Source organism: Equus caballus, chromosome 16 (genome assembly GCF_041296265.1).
Source record: "Equus caballus isolate H_3958 breed thoroughbred chromosome 16, TB-T2T, whole genome shotgun sequence".
Lineage (NCBI taxonomy): Eukaryota > Metazoa > Chordata > Mammalia > Perissodactyla > Equidae > Equus > Equus caballus.
The window spans coordinates 24,099,571-24,117,289 of record NC_091699.1 but is presented as its reverse complement, the minus strand read 5'-3'; the positions used below and the strand labels follow the sequence as shown (position 1 = coordinate 24,117,289).

General features: G+C 43.0%; 1 protein-coding gene across 1 annotated transcript in view; it reads right to left on the bottom strand.

Moving 5' to 3' along the window:
• Positions 1–299: 299 nt before the first annotated feature.
• IL5RA (interleukin 5 receptor subunit alpha) overlaps positions 300–17,719 on the bottom strand; it is a 38,513-nt gene continuing 21,093 nt past the window's right edge. The window contains exons 10-12 of the mRNA XM_070238568.1: positions 7,698–7,794; positions 6,496–6,580; positions 300–3,273 (exon numbers count right to left, since the gene is read on the bottom strand). Coding sequence (XP_070094669.1) covers positions 3,187–3,273; positions 6,496–6,580; positions 7,698–7,794 — 269 coding nt within the window. The 3' untranslated portion in view covers positions 300–3,186. The remainder of the gene's footprint in view (positions 3,274–6,495; positions 6,581–7,697; positions 7,795–17,719) is intronic.

The following is a 17,719-nucleotide window of genomic DNA, read 5'->3' as shown; positions in this document are numbered from 1 at the left end:
CCCTGTGCTGCACTCAGAGAATTCCAAATGCCAAAGAAAGAGACTGGGCTAAAATCCTTCCTGAAAAGGATGTCTTGGAGAACCACTGTTTGCTCTGAGCCTGTGACTCTGGAGGCTTTTAGGAGGAAGGTGGCTCTCCACCCCGTCCTGGTGGAAGATGGAAAGACGTGGGTGCCAATGTCCAATCAACCTGCTGACAAGGGTGTTTCCTGTAAAGTGAATGTTCACACTCCCATTTGCCATGACAAGCCTAGTGAAAATGTATAGACTACTCGAAATGGCCACTTCCGAAGCCCATCTCCTTTTATACAGCAATTTATATGCCACAACTTAGACACATCATCAACAAAAAGAGATCCAGGCTACGCTAGCCAGATGGTCAGGCACATGAGTCCTGGTTATTTCCAATCATGTTCTCACTACACACCCATCTTCCTCTCCATGATATTACTGTAGGCCATGATAATCTCTGTCAAATGTGGTTCAGTTCCAACTATATGCAAGGAGATATGCCAGAATTGAAAGAGGGTTTAAGAGAGCCCAATAAGCATTTATGCTTTCTAAGGGCCAGGTACTGTCCTAGACACTGCAGATAAAAAGATGAATTTCACATGAGCCCCATCCTCCTGGAGTGCACAGTCTAGTGGGGAGACATCCAAGCTGGGAATGGCATATACAATGCAAAACTCCAAGACAGAGATGAGGCCCAGAATGAGACCCCAGGTGCAGGATCAACCAAACTCTCCTTTTAAAGGCTTCAAGGAGAAGAAGATGTGGGATATGGATTCCCAAAGAATGAGTTCCATAGGCCGAGCAATGAGGAAGAAGAAGTATTTGTGTTGCTCCTGACACACATACACCGAGAGACAGATGGTGGTAGCGGCTCAGTACCCAGCTGATGACTGGCTGCTGAGGCGGAGGGAGGCGTCTCTGAAGCGAGCACCACATCAAACAATGAAGAACTGGCCACATTCGGGGCAGCTCCCTTCTCTTCCAGCCTCCTAGGCAGTTCCACAATCCTAGTTTTCCAGGCTCCAGTTTGAAAGTGATCAGACAGGGAGCAATAAGCCAAAAAGGGGGCAGTTGTTTTGGAAGGACTTTTCCATCACTTATTCCTTCAACAGTTAGTTTTCAAATTTTGATATTCATCAGAATCACCCAGGGCAGCCGTCCTTAAAGTGTAGTCCCTGGACCAGCAGCAGCAGCCTCACCTGGGAACTTGTTGAAATGCAGATTCTCAGGCCCCACCCCAGAACTGCTCAGTCAGAAACTCGGAGGGTGAGCCTAACAATGTGTGTTTTAATGACCCCTCCAGGTGATTCTGATGCACTCTCAAATCCACATTACTGGGGTCACTTGGACCTGGTATTCAGCTCCTCGCTTGCTATGCCATTTCCTATCTAACAACCTCTCCAGGCCTCAGTGGTTGCATCTGTAAAATGGGAGCAGTGATACTGACCACGTGGGCTTGTCAGGATTAGAGATGATGCGTCTGAAGTACCTGATGAAGTTCCTGACACTTGGTGTCTTAGCTCAGGCTGCTGTAATGAAGTACCACAGACTGGGTGGCTTATAAACAACAGAAATTGATTCCTCACTGTTCTGGAGCCTGGAAGTCTGAGATTAGGGTGCCAGCATGGTCAGGTTCTGTGAGAGTCCTTTTCCTGGGTGCAGACTGCCAATTTATATCTTCACATGGGGAAAGAAAGCTCTCTGTAGTCCTTTTATAAGAGCACCAATCCATTCATGAGAACACCACACTCATGACCTAATTACCTCCCCAAAGCCTCACCTCCTAATATGATCATATGGGGGGGTGGAGTTGCAACATATGAATTTAGGGACATACAAACATTGAGTCCATAATAATTGGAAACAAGTAATAACCGACAGCTGCCATAACTGCCGTGACTGTTGTCCTGGGCCCAACTCCCTGCTCGTTGCAGTGGATGGTTACCAGAAAAACACCCCCTGGAAGTAGGTGGTAGTCATTCTTGAATCAAAACTGACTAAACCAACTCAGGAAAGCATATAAAGAGTATGCTGCTGTGGAGGGGTTCTGAGCACGGTGACCTCCTTTCCCTGTCCTAAGCTTCCTGCTTCTGGGCCATGTTCAGTCAGCACTGTTTGGGTCCTTGAAGTACTAACTGTTCCTCTTGTCCCCTTTCTGCCCAGGGCACACCTGTGCCTGGTTCTACCTGTAGCCCACTGCCTGTCACAAAGGCCTGTCATCTAGATGCAGACTCATACAGAAGGATATGGAGAGGAGGAATTCCCGTCTGGATTGGGCTGTTTGATGAGATGGTCTATAGGACCCTTCGAAACCTAAGGGGCTAGGATCCCCCTAGCGCTACTTGACCAGATGCCCAACAAGTTGCTCTGAAGTCTTTGCCAGCAAACATCTCTCCAGAAAGTTTACTCTTGATCCAGTGACCCCCTTCACAACCCACTTCTCCCAAGACCTTTCTCAGTATATTCCTGGAATGTCAAGGCTGACTTCAAGAATATAATCTTGAAACAAAATCCTGTCCTCTCTTGATACAGAGTGACGTAGTAGCTCATTTTTTTTAAATTAGTTTGCCTTAAATGATGCTACCTAGATCACGCCTATGCAACTTAATCTCTGTTTCTCTCTCTCTCGCTCTCACTTATACACACACACACACACAATCAAAAGAAAAAGTATTCTAGAACTCAGAAGAAAAACACCGTGGCTCCCATTTGTCATAGGAAAGACCGTCTTGAATCCAAGTTCATGATTCCCTGCAGGCTCATGCAAAATGCTTTCTTCCTGAGATTTTAGCTGAGCATTGGCAGCTTAAACAGTCAAACTAGCACCTCCAGCAGTAAATAGCGTTGACTACAGCCTTAAAAACTGTCTCTTGCACAAGAAAGGTTGAGGTAAGTAATGCAAATCACAAAGACTGGCAGGTGCTACCCTGTACAGAGTAGGGAGAGAAGACACGACAGAAGGGTCAGGAGAATGCATCGCCCCGAGTGAGCGAGGAGGTTTAGGTGAGGCATCCACATGTTTAAGAGATTTGTCTGGGCGTGTTGTCTTGCAGCTGAATTGAATGCTCAGTGAATTAGGAGTTCCTGTCCACCAAGAAACAGCCACTCCCGTTCTGTTCTTCTAGCTGAGGCTTGTGAGTGTGAGTTCATTTTGAGAGTGTGTGACAGTGACAATCAAAACACAGAATCTTCCAGGACCTCAAATCCAGGCTCTTCCACATAACTTATGACTTCAATTTCTGTTTCATTGGAACCGGTTTTCTGCAAAACAAAACATCCTTCCTTAGATGTCTTTTAGAGAACTTTTCATTTCTTAATTTCTTTACAATTGGTTTTAAGTCTGTTTTGCTTATAAAAATAGTAAATGTTCACTGAAGAAAATGTGGAAAATCAAGTAGAAAGAAGACAAAAAAATACCCATATGCTTACCTCACAAAGATAGCCCACTGTTTCTCTTAAGCCCTTTTTTCTAGGTGTGAAGTTATTTTACAGTTATATGAAGGCGAATGGATAAACGGCTTTATAAATTGGTTTCTTTCTGTGTAACATCATAGAATATTTTAAATTATATTGTTATATATTCTCTGGCTGCATCGTTTGAGTAACTCCATGATATTCCATCCGTCAAGGAAGTAGGAGGGACCGTTAATGTTCTCCTAAATTTGGATATTTGTTATGTCCAATTTGGGCTATTATAAATAATGCAGATATTAATTAGAAAATTTGTGACAAAAAATACCACCTATACAAGATCTTATTCCTCTACCTTATTTACTCATTCGACACATTTAATGTCTGCTCTACACCGGACGCTGTGCTATGCATTGAGTATGCAGCGAGGAGCACAGCAGACGTGGTCTCTGCCTTATGTACTTAACTAGTCTAGCGTCTACACTTTTGGAAGGAACCCTCTCTGGTTACCATTGTAGAAACAAAGAACAGCTTTAAACTACCCTCTAACAAATTGAAAGCTCTCAATAAGATTTTTGAAATAAGCCTTCTTTTTTTATTGCTAAAGGTCAACTTATCCCCCTCCTTCATCCCTCCCAGTATCTATCTCTTGAATATTACAAAACAATTTCTAACTAAGATCTGGACAAGGAAAAACTGGCTTAACAAGACCTCTGCGATGGCAGCTGCCCTCCAAATCCCAGGACTGCAGGTACGCATGCCAAGCTCAGAGGCGTGAGTCATAATTAAACGCCGAGGGTTTCCTTTCCCACTAGCTGAACGCTTCCCAGTGGTTTGGCAAACTGTCACTGCCGATAGCACCAATTGGCCCCCTTGTCATCCTTGTCACAGAGACCCCAAGAGTGGGTTGGATAGGTTCTGCCTTTGAAGGTAGAGGCTAGGGAACCGCCATGTGGCCCAGCTGTGGTCAGCTCTGCACTTGCTCACATATTCTTTACGTTCCCAATTCTCCCTGCTCTGTCTCTCTCTCACTGGTCTGTTTTTATGTGAAACTACAATGTGAGAAGAGAGTACGTTGTCCTGAGGAGCTTGGCAGTGCTGAGCTGTGACATTAATCCTTTTCTTTTTCAGAACCCAGCTTGGCTACCCCAAGTTGTTATTTTGCACACATGACTTGATCTTAATTAACGACAAACCACAAGCTTATACAATAAGCTCGTAAGCCAGTTTCTTTTACCGACCTCAGAATATTAAAGGAAGTCTTTGGGGGCTCCGTAGGGAAATTAGATACCAGCAGGAAGATGTTCCATTAAGAGGCTGGGACAAATGACTTCAGTCTGCTGCTTGAATCAAATGTAGTTTCTCAGGGATGAGTATGTTAGAGCAAGGAGGGATTGACAACACAGATTCAGGTGAACTGAAACAAGGTTTCACGCGGGGACCAGCTCTCCTTCCAGAAAAGCTGTGGGTTAATAAGAGCAAACTAGCTGTTCCCCTGATAAAGAACAACACAAGGATTGAACTAAGGGGTTCTTTCACCAGGCCCAATTCTCTGCTTCACTAGGTTAGTAACTATCATTGTCTACAATCATTTCAAACACCCAAACTGCAAACTCTAAAGAAAGGTCACAGCTTGTTGAAATGATCCATTTTGGTGCGTGTCTGATCAACCCTTTCCTGCCCCTGCAACCAGTCACCGGTTGGTTCATCTGAACATGAGTCACTTTGTTACAGAAAAGACTAAATTTGTTAAGAAAATTGCTTGATCTACATCAGGGGCCAGCAAACTAGAACCTGTGGGCCAAATCTGGCTTGTTGCTTGTTTTTATAAATAAACTTTTATTGGCAAAGAGCCAAGCTCTTTCATTTGCATATTGTCTGTGTCTGCTTTCACACTCTGATGGCAGTGTTGAATAATTGAGATAAATCATTTGGCCCTCAAATGTTTACTGTCTGTCTCTTTATAGAAAAAGTTTGCTAACCCCCTGATCCTAAATAACCATTCAATTCAAGGACAGATTTGACAAGCAACGTGCAATAACTATACACTGAAAATCACAAAACATTGCTGAGAGAAATTAAAACCTAAATGAATAGAGTGATATGTCATATTTATAAACTGAAAACTCATTTTTGAGGTGTCACTTCTCCCCACATTAACGTTTAATACTACACAATCCTGATCAAGATCCCAGCAGCCTGTTTTGTAGAAATTAATAAACTGGCTTTAAAATTTATATGAAAATGCAAAACACCTAGAGTAACCAAAACAACTTTGGGGAAAGAAAAGTCACATTTGGAAGGCTCCCCTACCTGGTCTCCAGGTTTACAATAAAGCTACAGAAATCAAGATAGTATTGTATTGCATAAAGACAGACAAATAGATCAATGAAACCAAACAGATAGTCCGGAAATACACCCACACATATATGGACAATTTATTTTCAACAAAGCTATCAAGACAGTTCATTGGGGGAAAGGAAGGTTTTTTTCACCAAATGATGCTAGAACAATTGTATAGCCAAAGGTAAGTGAGCATTCATTCACTTAAGCCTTAGTTCTCTGAATGGTGAATAGGGCCAAAGAAAATGCATATTTGGGGAAATCATTTGCCTTCTCTATTGTGGTTTATACTAAGGAACTGGGCAAAATTCCTCTTAAAACTTTGTTGATGAGGGTACCCATGTGCAGAAACATGGATTCTCAAAATGTCAGACCTAAACAGGACATCGGACTATCTCATCTGTGCCCCTTACTATACAAAAAATGAAGTTAGGGCTCATGGAGTTGAAGGAATCTCCCAAGGTCAGTTAAGAGACGGCTGACAGAAAATTAAAATTCAAGTCTGACTGGTGGGACACTCAGTTGAGTAGGACCCTTCCAACATTCAAAGACAGTGACGAACATCTTTAACAAAACAATCGTCCAAAGAGCAGAATGACTAAAGCAACATAAAGCATCTGGCCTCCTGGGTAAACACCCTGCCTTGTAGTATGGGAAACCCACAACCCGGTGACAGATCCCTGGGGACCCAACCCTGGGCGGATATGACATAAGAACCTTCAACATTACCTCATAGTGGGTGGTTACAAAGAAATCTTTAACATTACTTTTTGGTGCTGGAACTGGTGGAAACAACTTGGTCCATAAGTGACATCTGGAAACACAGTAAAGGAGGGAATTAGGTGAGCAAGAGCATCCTTTCTTGTCCTTAAATATCTACTCTAAAAATTGACCTAGTTAATCCCAGGACCTGCTGTTTCATAAATTCAAAATCTTTATTGACCAAGACTTCCAAATATCTACATTGTGATAATAGTTGAAGACCTTGAGGATACTGCAAGGCTCTGAGATGGCCTCTGAATCATCCAAGACAGACAGAATGGTAATTGCTTCATGTTGCTACCTGTTACCAGGCCTGATTTCTGAAAATGGGCGTCTGTGTCAAGTGTGTGGTGCCCTGTCTTTACCTTCAATGCTGGTTAGCAGCCCCTCCCCAACTGTGCTGGCTCACAGAGTTTACTTTCTTTTTCCTCTCCTTTGAACTCACCCCCAACCCATAGATGCCATCTGAATATAACATTTATAATACTGAAGTTGTTTAAAATAAAAGTCATTTTCAAAATTCTGAAAGGGCCAAGAGAACACATTCTTAAGCCTCCTAAATGGCACTTTGTCTTACTGAATGCTAAAATGTCTGAGGAATTCTTATGGGGAAATTTGCAAGTTCTAGGTTTGGTCCCCAGATCTGCATGGCATTTCTAGAATCTGTGTTTGACCTAAGAACAATCAGCCACTTGGGCCCAATGACTTAAGGGCCAGGGTGGGAGCTGGTACCTCATCACTGGGGATCATAATGAGGGAAGCACTGTGGCAATTTCAGCCTCCAGTGGGCTGTCTTCCTTTACGAAAAACTAAAAGGTGTGTGCTGGTGGCTCAACAAAGGCAACCAAGTCCTGAGTGGAAGGTGGTAAAGGAATCAAAAGAACATGAATGTAAAAGCCTTCACAGAAATACATAGACTGTTGACAAATTCAAGAAGGGGCTCGTAATGGCTGAGGGCTATGTAGTGCTCTGTCCAGTTTCTGTAAATCAGCTACTGGTGTTTTACACTTTTTGATTTGGTCCACACTCATCTTGGAAAGTCTGTCCAGAAGACACAAAAGTGCTGTAAATTCCATCTGATCACAAGAACACCAATGGATGCACAGCAAGAATGTAAAACCTCAATACTCAGACCCCATTGGAAGCACCCAAACATAAAGAATACCTACATTCTACAGATGAGGGAGAAAATTAACAAGAGGAAGCAGATGGTTGCCATAAGCACAATAAGAAACCATTCTGTCAAGGGCTTCTGTTCGTCGTTTCCTGATGAAAAAAGAAAGAAAGAAATCAGAGCTGGAATCAGTGGCAGGTAAGAGAAATGACTAGACTCTGGCATCAGAAAGCTTGGGTTTGAGTTGCCGGTGCTGGGTGACGCTGGGCAAGTAGTTTAGCATTCCCTGAGCCTTAGATTTCTCATCTGTAAAACGGGGGAATAATATCCATCTCCTAAAGTTGATATGAAGGTGACACAATTAATGGCAGTGAGGCCACTTTGAATCTTAAAACATTATTTACTCAATCAGTAGATATTTATGGAATATATTCTGTGTACTATGCCACTTGGATCTTGGAGCTTATCAGCTTTTGGTGAGTAGTAAGGTTTTTAGATGAAAAAGCTGCAAAAATGTAAGCCTATTTAGTAACCTAACCGCATTACAATCAAATATTTTACAAAGTTGGAAATTAAACTTTTACAGGAAGTATAGTATGGAATAATACTCATTGTTAACAATAAAGGCATCAGACCCTGAGGTCTTTACAATCTTAATTATCCTCAAAACACCTCTTACCATGACTCCCATTTCACAGACAAGAAAGTAGAAGAAAATTGGCACTAAGTCAGTATGGTATAAATATGTTGCGTGCCACCTTCCTTCCTAGTTAAATTTGCTTGTAATTTGTACTCAGGGACAGATTCTTCTATGGGCTTTGATGGGAGCTTTGGGGGTGTGTAATTTTTTTTTTAAGGTACTGGAAATGCATTCAAGAAAAACTCAAGGTCAAAAAAAAATGAATGCAAAAACCCGAGGTCATTTACCAAAGGGTGTTTGGTGTTTAAAGAGGTAACGTGCTTGTTAAAATGCATGATTCACTTCCAGAGAATAACGCCAAGCCTGAGTTATCTCGCTGAATACAAGCTTCCTTTCTGTGGTAGAGGCCACTCATTCATTCCTTTAGTCACTCATTTAAAAAATACTTATTAGGCTCCTGTTGTATGTTTGGCACTGGACAAGTTGCTGGGAGATGGGTTAAAGAACTCACGTGGGCCCTCCCCTCGTGCAGTTTAGAGTCTGTCACCGAAAAAGAGCACTAAGCAAAGAATGACACAGGTAACAATTTGATGACAGCTGCACTAAGTACTGAGGTGATGTTCAAACCACAGAGCACCAAGAGAAACAGGTCCCAATCTTCAGTTCCCCATTAATTGTTTCTTCTACAAAATGAGAAGTGGTGAATGTAAGTGGAACTTTCAAGTCCTTGTAAATATCCTGGAAGCTCCAAAATACTTCAAATCTAAAACGTTCAAGGTATCAAAAGGGAGAGATGTCTTGAGGATTTAATGCTAGTGAGTACAACTTTGCCTTGATCTCTTGCTTTTTTGCCTCCTGAGAACTCTTACTTGGGGTTTGTCTTCTACGTTCCAAAAGCTTTAATCTCTCCTCCTTCATCTCTTCCCGCCACTTTCAAATATTCATAGAGTCCTTTATCTTGAATAAGCCCTTACTTTTCTCTGCCATCACTCCCAACCATCATCACATACCTTCTTACTCTATTTCTCAGCCTAATTTCTTGACTAGGGGATTCAGGCTCTTCATTTCCCCATCACAGAAACCACTTTTTAAATCACTTGTAGTTTCCACCTAGTTGAATCCAAAGGACTCTTGGTTTCTTTTCCCAACTTTATTTTTCCTGGCCTCCCTCCTGAATTTCAGGCTTGACGATTGCGCCCACATTGAAACCAAGCCATTGGCTCTTTTACCTAAATATTCCTCTTCAACGACATTTCTCTCTCCCCTTTCTAATTTCAATTGACTCTCGCAGCTCAGCCTCGTCGAAAATGTCAACTCTTTGATATTTTCCACCACGGTCTCTTCTTTGAACTTCGAAAAGTTTGTTTAGCACAGCTTCATCTTATAAATCCATGCAATCTTCTCCCAGTTCTTTATTCCTGGCCCAGCCCTGGCACACAGCTACAATTCTAGGTCTTAAATTGCCCACATGTGAAACCCACTGGGATGTTTCTCAAAGTAGATGACATTCAAAACCAAATTCATGTCCTTCTTCACATCAAAACTACCCCTGCTAACATCCCCATCTTGGTCTCTACTCTCCCAAGTTCCCAAACTGGAATCCTTGGAAGTCACTTTGATTCTTGCTCTTCTGTATAGCCCCTGCCTCCTCTCCTCATTCTCTCAGTTTACATCATTAATTCATACCCAATCATAAATGCAAGAGAGGCATGCTTTTGTCTCATGCATCCATACCTAGTCTGGAAACCCAGTTCTATTCCCAGCTTTCTGTGAACGTGGCCATTCTAGGCCTCAGTTCCCTCATCTGTTAAAATGCAGGAGTGGAAATATATGACCCTTAAGATCCCTCCCAGTCCAGCACGTTTCTAGTCCCACTCACTCAGTCCAGGGCATTGTTATGTCCTGTACACTTACCTTTAACAAAATTAACTTTTGAAAAGTATATTTCCATTGCTGAAAGATTCAAAGTTATAGCAAAGTATAAAAGACTAAAATAAAAGTCATGAGCAACTGGAAGTAACTGATAGCTTATTTTCTATACATATCTTTATATTCGCTTTTTCTGACTGCTCATAGGTACTAGATGCTATGCAAAGTGTTTAACATACATTCTCAGTTTAATTCTCACAGCAATGCTTCGAGGTGGGCACTACTATCCTCATTTTACAGATGGAGAAACTGGAGCAGAGAAGGGCAGAATAAGTCGGCTGAGGGCAGGCAGCTGGAAGGCAGGGGAGCTGGGACTCAAACCTAGGACTGGCCTAGCAGTGATGCTCTAAACCATGATGTCGGGATCCCATTCCACTTCCACGTCCCCAAACTGAGCACACACTGCGTAGGTAGATGCCTCACTGAAAACATCCTAAGCATTTCTCTGTCACTGAACACTCTCCTGAGCATCATCTTCCCAGCTGGATACCACTTCCCTGCAGGGCAGCACTATCTTGCTATTGTGTCTCCACTGTCAGACATTGCTAGGTTTGCAGGCTGCATCCCAATAGAAGGGGGCTGCTTTGCAAACTACCATTCCTCTTGACTTTCCCTAGGCTCTAATTGGGACTGAATCACTTTATTAAAAACCTATGACCACAGGATTAAAAAAGTTTTATGTACTTATATCTATTATTCCACAAGCAGGCATTAGCTATACTTTGCAAAATGATGGAAAACAGACCCTCAGAGAGGCAAACCTTTTATTTTCTCAAATCGTGCAGCTCCTCAATGGTTCCAGGATTAATATTCAGTTGTCTGGATTGTAACCGAGTGCCCTGTTAAACCTTTTTTACTGCACTTGCTTATAGCTAATATAAAGAGCAACTGGGGTGAACGAATACTGTCAAATCAAATACTGTCTTGCCTTATTTCCCAGTCTGATTTCCTGAATAAGGGCTTCTGCCTGCTTCATTTCCCCATCTCTGAAGCTCACCATTCCATTATACAAGTACCCTAACAAGTACATCTGGAAAATCTAGCTTCATATACGTGGAATACGAATTTAGCAAGGGGTATGTCAGCAGAAAAAAAGCTATCTTTTTTATAACTAGGTTAAACAGACAGGTAAAGTTTGGGTCCTGCAGAAAGAATGAGCAGTGTTGCAAATATTATCGGGGTCACACACTCAGTCCCATTTGTGTCTCAAATTGTGCAATACCCCATAGCCTGACATGTCAAGTCCTGATAGTAGTACCGTTTACTTCTGACCATGATTACAAAAATCTTTTCAGTTAAACCACTCTCTAGTTATTCACTTCAGCTCTCACATTGATAAGCGAAGATTCTCACTGAATTAGCAAAAATATAGAGGCAACTCATTTTATTTCATTCAATCAAAAAAAGTTATTGACTCATGCAAGGTACTATGTGGGAAGAAGAGTCATGCTCACTGCCTGGAAGGAGTTGGCAAATTAGTCATTTCTCCTGGCCTGACTTCTGCAGTGTCCCAAAGCGCGTTAGAACTTCTCTCCTACCGCCAACTGAGAACAAGACTAACCCCCAGAGAACAGAGCCAAGGTCAGCTTTACCCTGAAGGAAACATAAACTGGCAGGTAAATTTAGTACAAGAAAAAGCTTTCACATACTTTCCCAAAATGGAAATTATTGTTGATGATTTACTGTTCAGTTATTTATTAATAAAAAAAATTTTGAGAACCAGTTATATAAATAAGTGAATTAAAATTAGCATTGACTCTGATTTCACCGAAGGGAGCAAAGGGGAACAGATCCCAGTGACAGCATATAACATTCAGGGCAAAATGATTAAGAATTTCAATACTGTAAAAGTTGGGAGGCCCCTGAATATATTACTCATTTGAATGCTGAGGTCTCTGGCCCTGGAGATTTTCTTAAGAACAAGCATTTCCAGGTAATGTGAACCTTTTCTCTAACTCAAGGAGAATGCCTTTCCTGCCATTAAAATGGAAGCCACAGATGTTTCTTTTCAAAAAATTGATGGGCACTACTATTTGGTTATGCAGAGATGAGTTTTAGAAAGCCAAAGTCCCAAAGCCTGTCCTTCTAAGGAAGAGAAGTCCTCATTCCTGGATGCTCTTCGTACACTGCCAACTTAGAGCATTTGGGGAGCTCAGCTGTCTGGTTACTGGTGAACTTGGCTTCTGTCGTTTTTGACACCTCAACCATTTGCCCTTAGACAATAAGCCAACTAATGAAAATTCTGCTACTGTTCTATCACCTGGGAGCGTAAATAGGGGGAAGAGGGAGGGGGATGGGATGGTGGCAGCCGAGAGGGCAGGAAGACGGAGGCACTGGGCCTGAATTAGTCCCAGCTCCGCCTCTGGCTGCCTTGGGAGCTTTGTCAAATCACTTCCCTCCTGGTGCTGCAGCCCCTTTTGTTCTAGAATTCTATGATCTATGTAGTTCAGACTAATAACTCCTAGGAGATCAATTTGATTTGGAGGCCTGCTCCACTTTAAATTGTCCATACAAGTATGACTTTCAGTGCTTCCATATTGATTTTGAATCTGATTTCAGACTCAACAATAGGTTTTGAGGAAAAAGAGCTAATTAGTAATTGATGGAACTCTTCTTATAAAGAAGCCCTGCTCTGTGTTCATAAAAACAGCAGATGCTGGCTGAAGTTCAAATGACACCAGCAGGGCTAGGTATTAGAGAGGACACCAATGCGTTAGTCTGTGAAGCTGCCTGTGGCTTGCCTCTTGTTGCATGGAGAGGCTGTGTGTCATTCATGAAGGAGCATCCCAAACCAGGTCACAGGCTCACAATGCAAGCAAAAGTCAGAAGCAAACGTTTTGGGTGGACGAGCTTTCCGAGTCAGCTGTGGGCTGTGGGCTCTACCTGGTTTAGAGACAGAAAAAGAGAGGGGGCAGTAAATGCAGCCTCAATGGACAAAGCATAGAGTACTCCAGGGCCCAGAGCAAAACGCAGGAAATTTGCACTATGTTCATCTGGGGAAACTAGGCTCGAGTGAGCGGAAATATGGAGAGGAAACGGAGACCCTGTGCAAGTGTGTATGTGCACATGCACATTCAGGAGTCGCTGGATGGATCACTGCCCTACTATTGGGGTGCATCTCCCCAGTAGGGCTAGACTTTATGAAGGTGAATAGAGAATTCCCTTTTGTCATTTTCTTCTTCTTTGCAGGCTTTCCCACACAGCACCAAGCGCTGTGTGCCTTCTGGGGCCCCCAGGCAACCCAAAACTTTCTTCCCTATAAGGGGCTGCTGGGCCTGTTCTCCCAACCTGCTAATGCAGCTGAAAGCTGGCTGCAGTCATCACACAGCAGTAAGAAGCAAGAGGTTTAATCTTGGTTCTGACATTTGCTACCAAGGTGACCTTGAACAGGGTGTCCTCTCCAGCTTCCATTGCCTGCTTCATAAAATGTGAATAAAGACTGAATGAGTTGATACCTGTAAAGTGTTTAGTGCAGTGCTAGTACAGAGTAGGTGCCCAGTAAATATTAGTTATTATAATTATGATTGTGATTAAACACATTGTGTCAGAACTAAGGCATCAAGATAATTTCCCTAAATCATCAGAGTAGGACTAAAATTCAAGTGCTGTCAGAATCCTCAAAACACAGAGTGATAAGCTCAGCCCTGGAGGGGAAAAAAAACCACAGCAAATAATCCAGACACTAGGGAATAGAGAGGGGCATAAGGCATGTATGATCGTAACTCTCAAGGAGCTATAGTAAAATGAACCCTATGGACAACTTGGTCATGAGCTGGCAGAGCATCCCCTTTCACAAACCCCAGCCCCTACTGCCCATCTTCCTGCCTTAGTCTCCCTGGCTGGCACCATGACCTATGGGGTGACAAAGCATCACAGAAAGAACAAGGCATGGAGCCAATCCTGTGGTTTGGTTGCAGGCCCAGGTCCACCACTTCCTAACTCTGGCACTTTGGGCATTTCCTTAACCTCTCTGTATCTATTTTCTCAAAATCTGTAAACCTGTGTAGTTGTGAAAATCTTGTGTCTGTGAAGATACACAAGATAATGTAGGTGAACGTGCCTAGCACAGTGCCTGGCCCAGTAGTAGAGTCCCTCCTTCCTCCAAGCTGTCGTCCTGTCTGATGGACCCAACGTGAGGTAGAATTCGTACGTGGAAAAGCAGGACAGGCACCACTAGAGGTGGCCATGGCTGAAAGCACAGTGGGAGTTCCTCCTCCTGACATTTGGGGACAGAATCTGAAAGCTCCCTGCTAGCCCTCCTTCAGGCCAGTGGAACCACTTCCCTGCTGCTGGGAACAAGTGATGGAGCTGCTAGGTGTAGTCTAACCAGCCTTGAAACCAAAGGAGCCTGGATAAAAGGAAGCAGTTGACTAAAGCAACTGCCATGTTACCAACCTGAAATCCCCCACTTGCGAAGAAAACCCAGAATCCCCACAGGTCATATCAGTCTCCGGTAAGCCCAAGTGGGTTTTTCAGGTTATTGGGTCAACTGCTTTTATTTTTCTACCAATTTCTGTCACCATTGACCTAGAGGAAACCATCTCTTACTTCACGAAGGCTTTAGAATTTGCAAAATTCTTTTGGAAGACTTGGGAAATTTAATTTGGGACCTCTACAATGTTTCCTCTTCAATCTTTCCCTTTCCTTGTTTTCTCTCTGTTTTACCACAGTGTGGTAAAAGGATTTAAAAAGAAAGAGTCAGGTGAAAAAAAAGAAAAGAAAGAAAGAAAAAGAGAGCATGAGGGCACAGCCACTGAAATCAGTCAGAGGGCTGAGGATGAGAGCTACAGGACTGGGGTCACGACTCCACCGGCAAAGAGTAAAATGAAGGAGAGGCATTCTATGGTCCCAAGTTGTCTCCAACCCCTCCAGCTTTTGATTCCGGTGCCCCGGGCCAATGTACTGGGCCCCCTCACACATTCACAGCCCCTGAACGTCAGGTCAGAGGACAAAGGCACAAGAGTTTCTCTGTGGGAACGTTACTTCGATCTTAGCCCAAATTCTTACAGGCCCCCTGATTTTCTGCCTTAATTTATTACGTCCTCTCAAGCTCTAGGATGTGTCACACAGCCCTGAGAACCAACGCCCACCCCCACCCCTCCACCCCCACCCCTCCACCCCCAACTGTGACAGGAAAGCCAAGCCCAGGATTTCCTATGAGTAACCGTTCTTGTTGTGGAAGGAGGTGCCCCAGAAGGCAGAAGGCACCCCTGTTAGCCTTGACTGCATGGCTGAGCCATCTGAGAACTGTGGTCAACCTTGTTCTGCTCCCCTGGGTGCAAGTGCTACACATCTCAAGGCTAAAGAAATTTCTTTTGAAAATTGGTAAATTGGCAGCTAGTACCATCAAGGCATAGATCCTGGCCTTCAGATATGACCTTCAGTGAGGTCAGGACAAAGCTCAATTGTTTGTTTGAGCGGCAATTCCTGTGAATGTGGGTAAGACCCATCACTGATACACGAGCCTGACCAAAGACACAGCCGGAAATAAATGCAGGGTGGACTCACATAACACTCTTTTCTACACGGAAGGATGTAACTGTAGGAAATTTATTTTCCTAATTGATTGTTTCATGCATGGAATTTGAGCTTCACGGAGGGCAGAGAAGAAGAGAAGATTATGGACTTCAGAAAGCAAAAACCTTCACTAAGACCAAGGTCAGGAGAAAAATGTTTTGGTAAACAGGAGATAGCAGAGATAATAAAGGAACAGAAGAATCCGGAAGTTAAGAAAGTTTAAAAGGAGAAAGACTTGTTGAAAAGTGGGAAGTTAGTTCTTAAGATAAGACAGAGAAGCCAGTTGAGGAAGGGCAGTTGATAACGATAACTGATAAAATGAACCTGCTACTTCCATTTGAAAAAGAAAACAAAACATGTACCATATTATGGAAATTCTTGCACAGGAGGGCTGATCTATGGCAGCTTCAGGCCAGGCAAGGAGCACGCACTTGCTGGCTGTCCCCCCTAACTGCCATCCCCTGTGCCTCTTGACCGTTCAGGGACCTGCCAACCCGAGCTGGACAGCAGTCCTGTCTCCTCCAGCCTCCCTTTTCATCAATTGAAACTTACTCATCCTGCGTCTCATGCTCTATTCAATAACCTTGGGCCGTAATGGGTTAATTAGTTAATTGAATCTACTCCAATTGGTAACTGACTCATAAGTCACCTATTTGAGAAAATTACCAATTAATAGCCACCACTTGGCTTTTTGATAACTACTGAATTATTTACTATCTCTGGGCCTCCATCTCCTTACCTGAAAATGCAGGAGGTAGGCTTAATAATATCTAAGAAAGAGGTGATATCTGAGCTGGGCCTTGGAGTGAAATGGAAGGGGAGGGCTCCAGAGTGCCTTTTATATGACAAGGTTGGAGAGGAGGAAGATTGTCTAAAGGAAATGAATGTAGCAGCAAAATTGCCTGATAGACTGCAAGCTGAGCATAATTATTGCTGCATCCTCAAGGGGTAAGGAAGAGCCATGCAAAGTGTCCCAGAGGGGCCCGGACTTCCTATTATGTTTATTAATCATCCTGATGAAAATGGAAAGTCTGCATTGATTAAATTCACTAATGATCCTAAACTGAGCAGGGGAGTAAATTCCAGAAACGATGGATTTATAAGGTGAGTAGTAATATTAATCAGCTCATCTTCATGAAAAGGGTGGCAGTAAATGAAATAGGATTTGCCATAGATAATGGCAGTGAGGTACACCTGGGGGGAAACGATAATGCGCCCAGTTCCAAATGAGGAAGCCGTTATTTAGGAAATAATAATGGGAAAAGAGCTCTAAGTGGGGAGTGAATAATAAATTAAAAACAAACTTAAAATAAACCCTCCTTATGGGTCACAGTCTCACTCTCAGCACTTCTGCGGTGGGCTGATGGAGTATAGAAGAACGTGAAGAGTGGAACTGGAAAGAAGCGTGGGGTGCAGCACACATTTTACAGACGAGCAGACTGAGGCCTAGAGAGATTAGGCATGACTAACTGGTCAGAGGTGGCAAAACCCTGGCATGCTTGTCACCACTCTGTGCCCTGTCGTGGTGACAGGAGATCGCCACTCCTTCTGATGCCCTAAATGTAGCCTGAGAATCCTTCTCGACACAGACACAGCACTCTAAGCAGTCTCTGATTACTTGGCTCATGAAATATTATCTTTTGCCATCTCTAACTTGTCTCATAGAGCTGGACATTGGCAGAGCCATGGCTAAAACCTAGATATCCTGATTTGTCTCTTGTTTCTTCCTCACTGTATAAGTTCTAAGTTCTCTGCAGTCAACACTGACTAGAACTTCAAAACTCACTCAGAAAGCAGAACTGGCTCCTTAGGGTTCCTACCTTGGTCTTTGCCATGTTGGTTTGAGGTCCTTGGACAGCATTAAAAAATTCTCTGAAACTGTATATGTAGAGATGTTGGGAAGACACTAAGAAATATCAATAATTTGGGGCCAATGAGTTTTCAACGAGTTTTGTGTCCTTGGGGAATAATATAAAGCATTTTAAAAAACA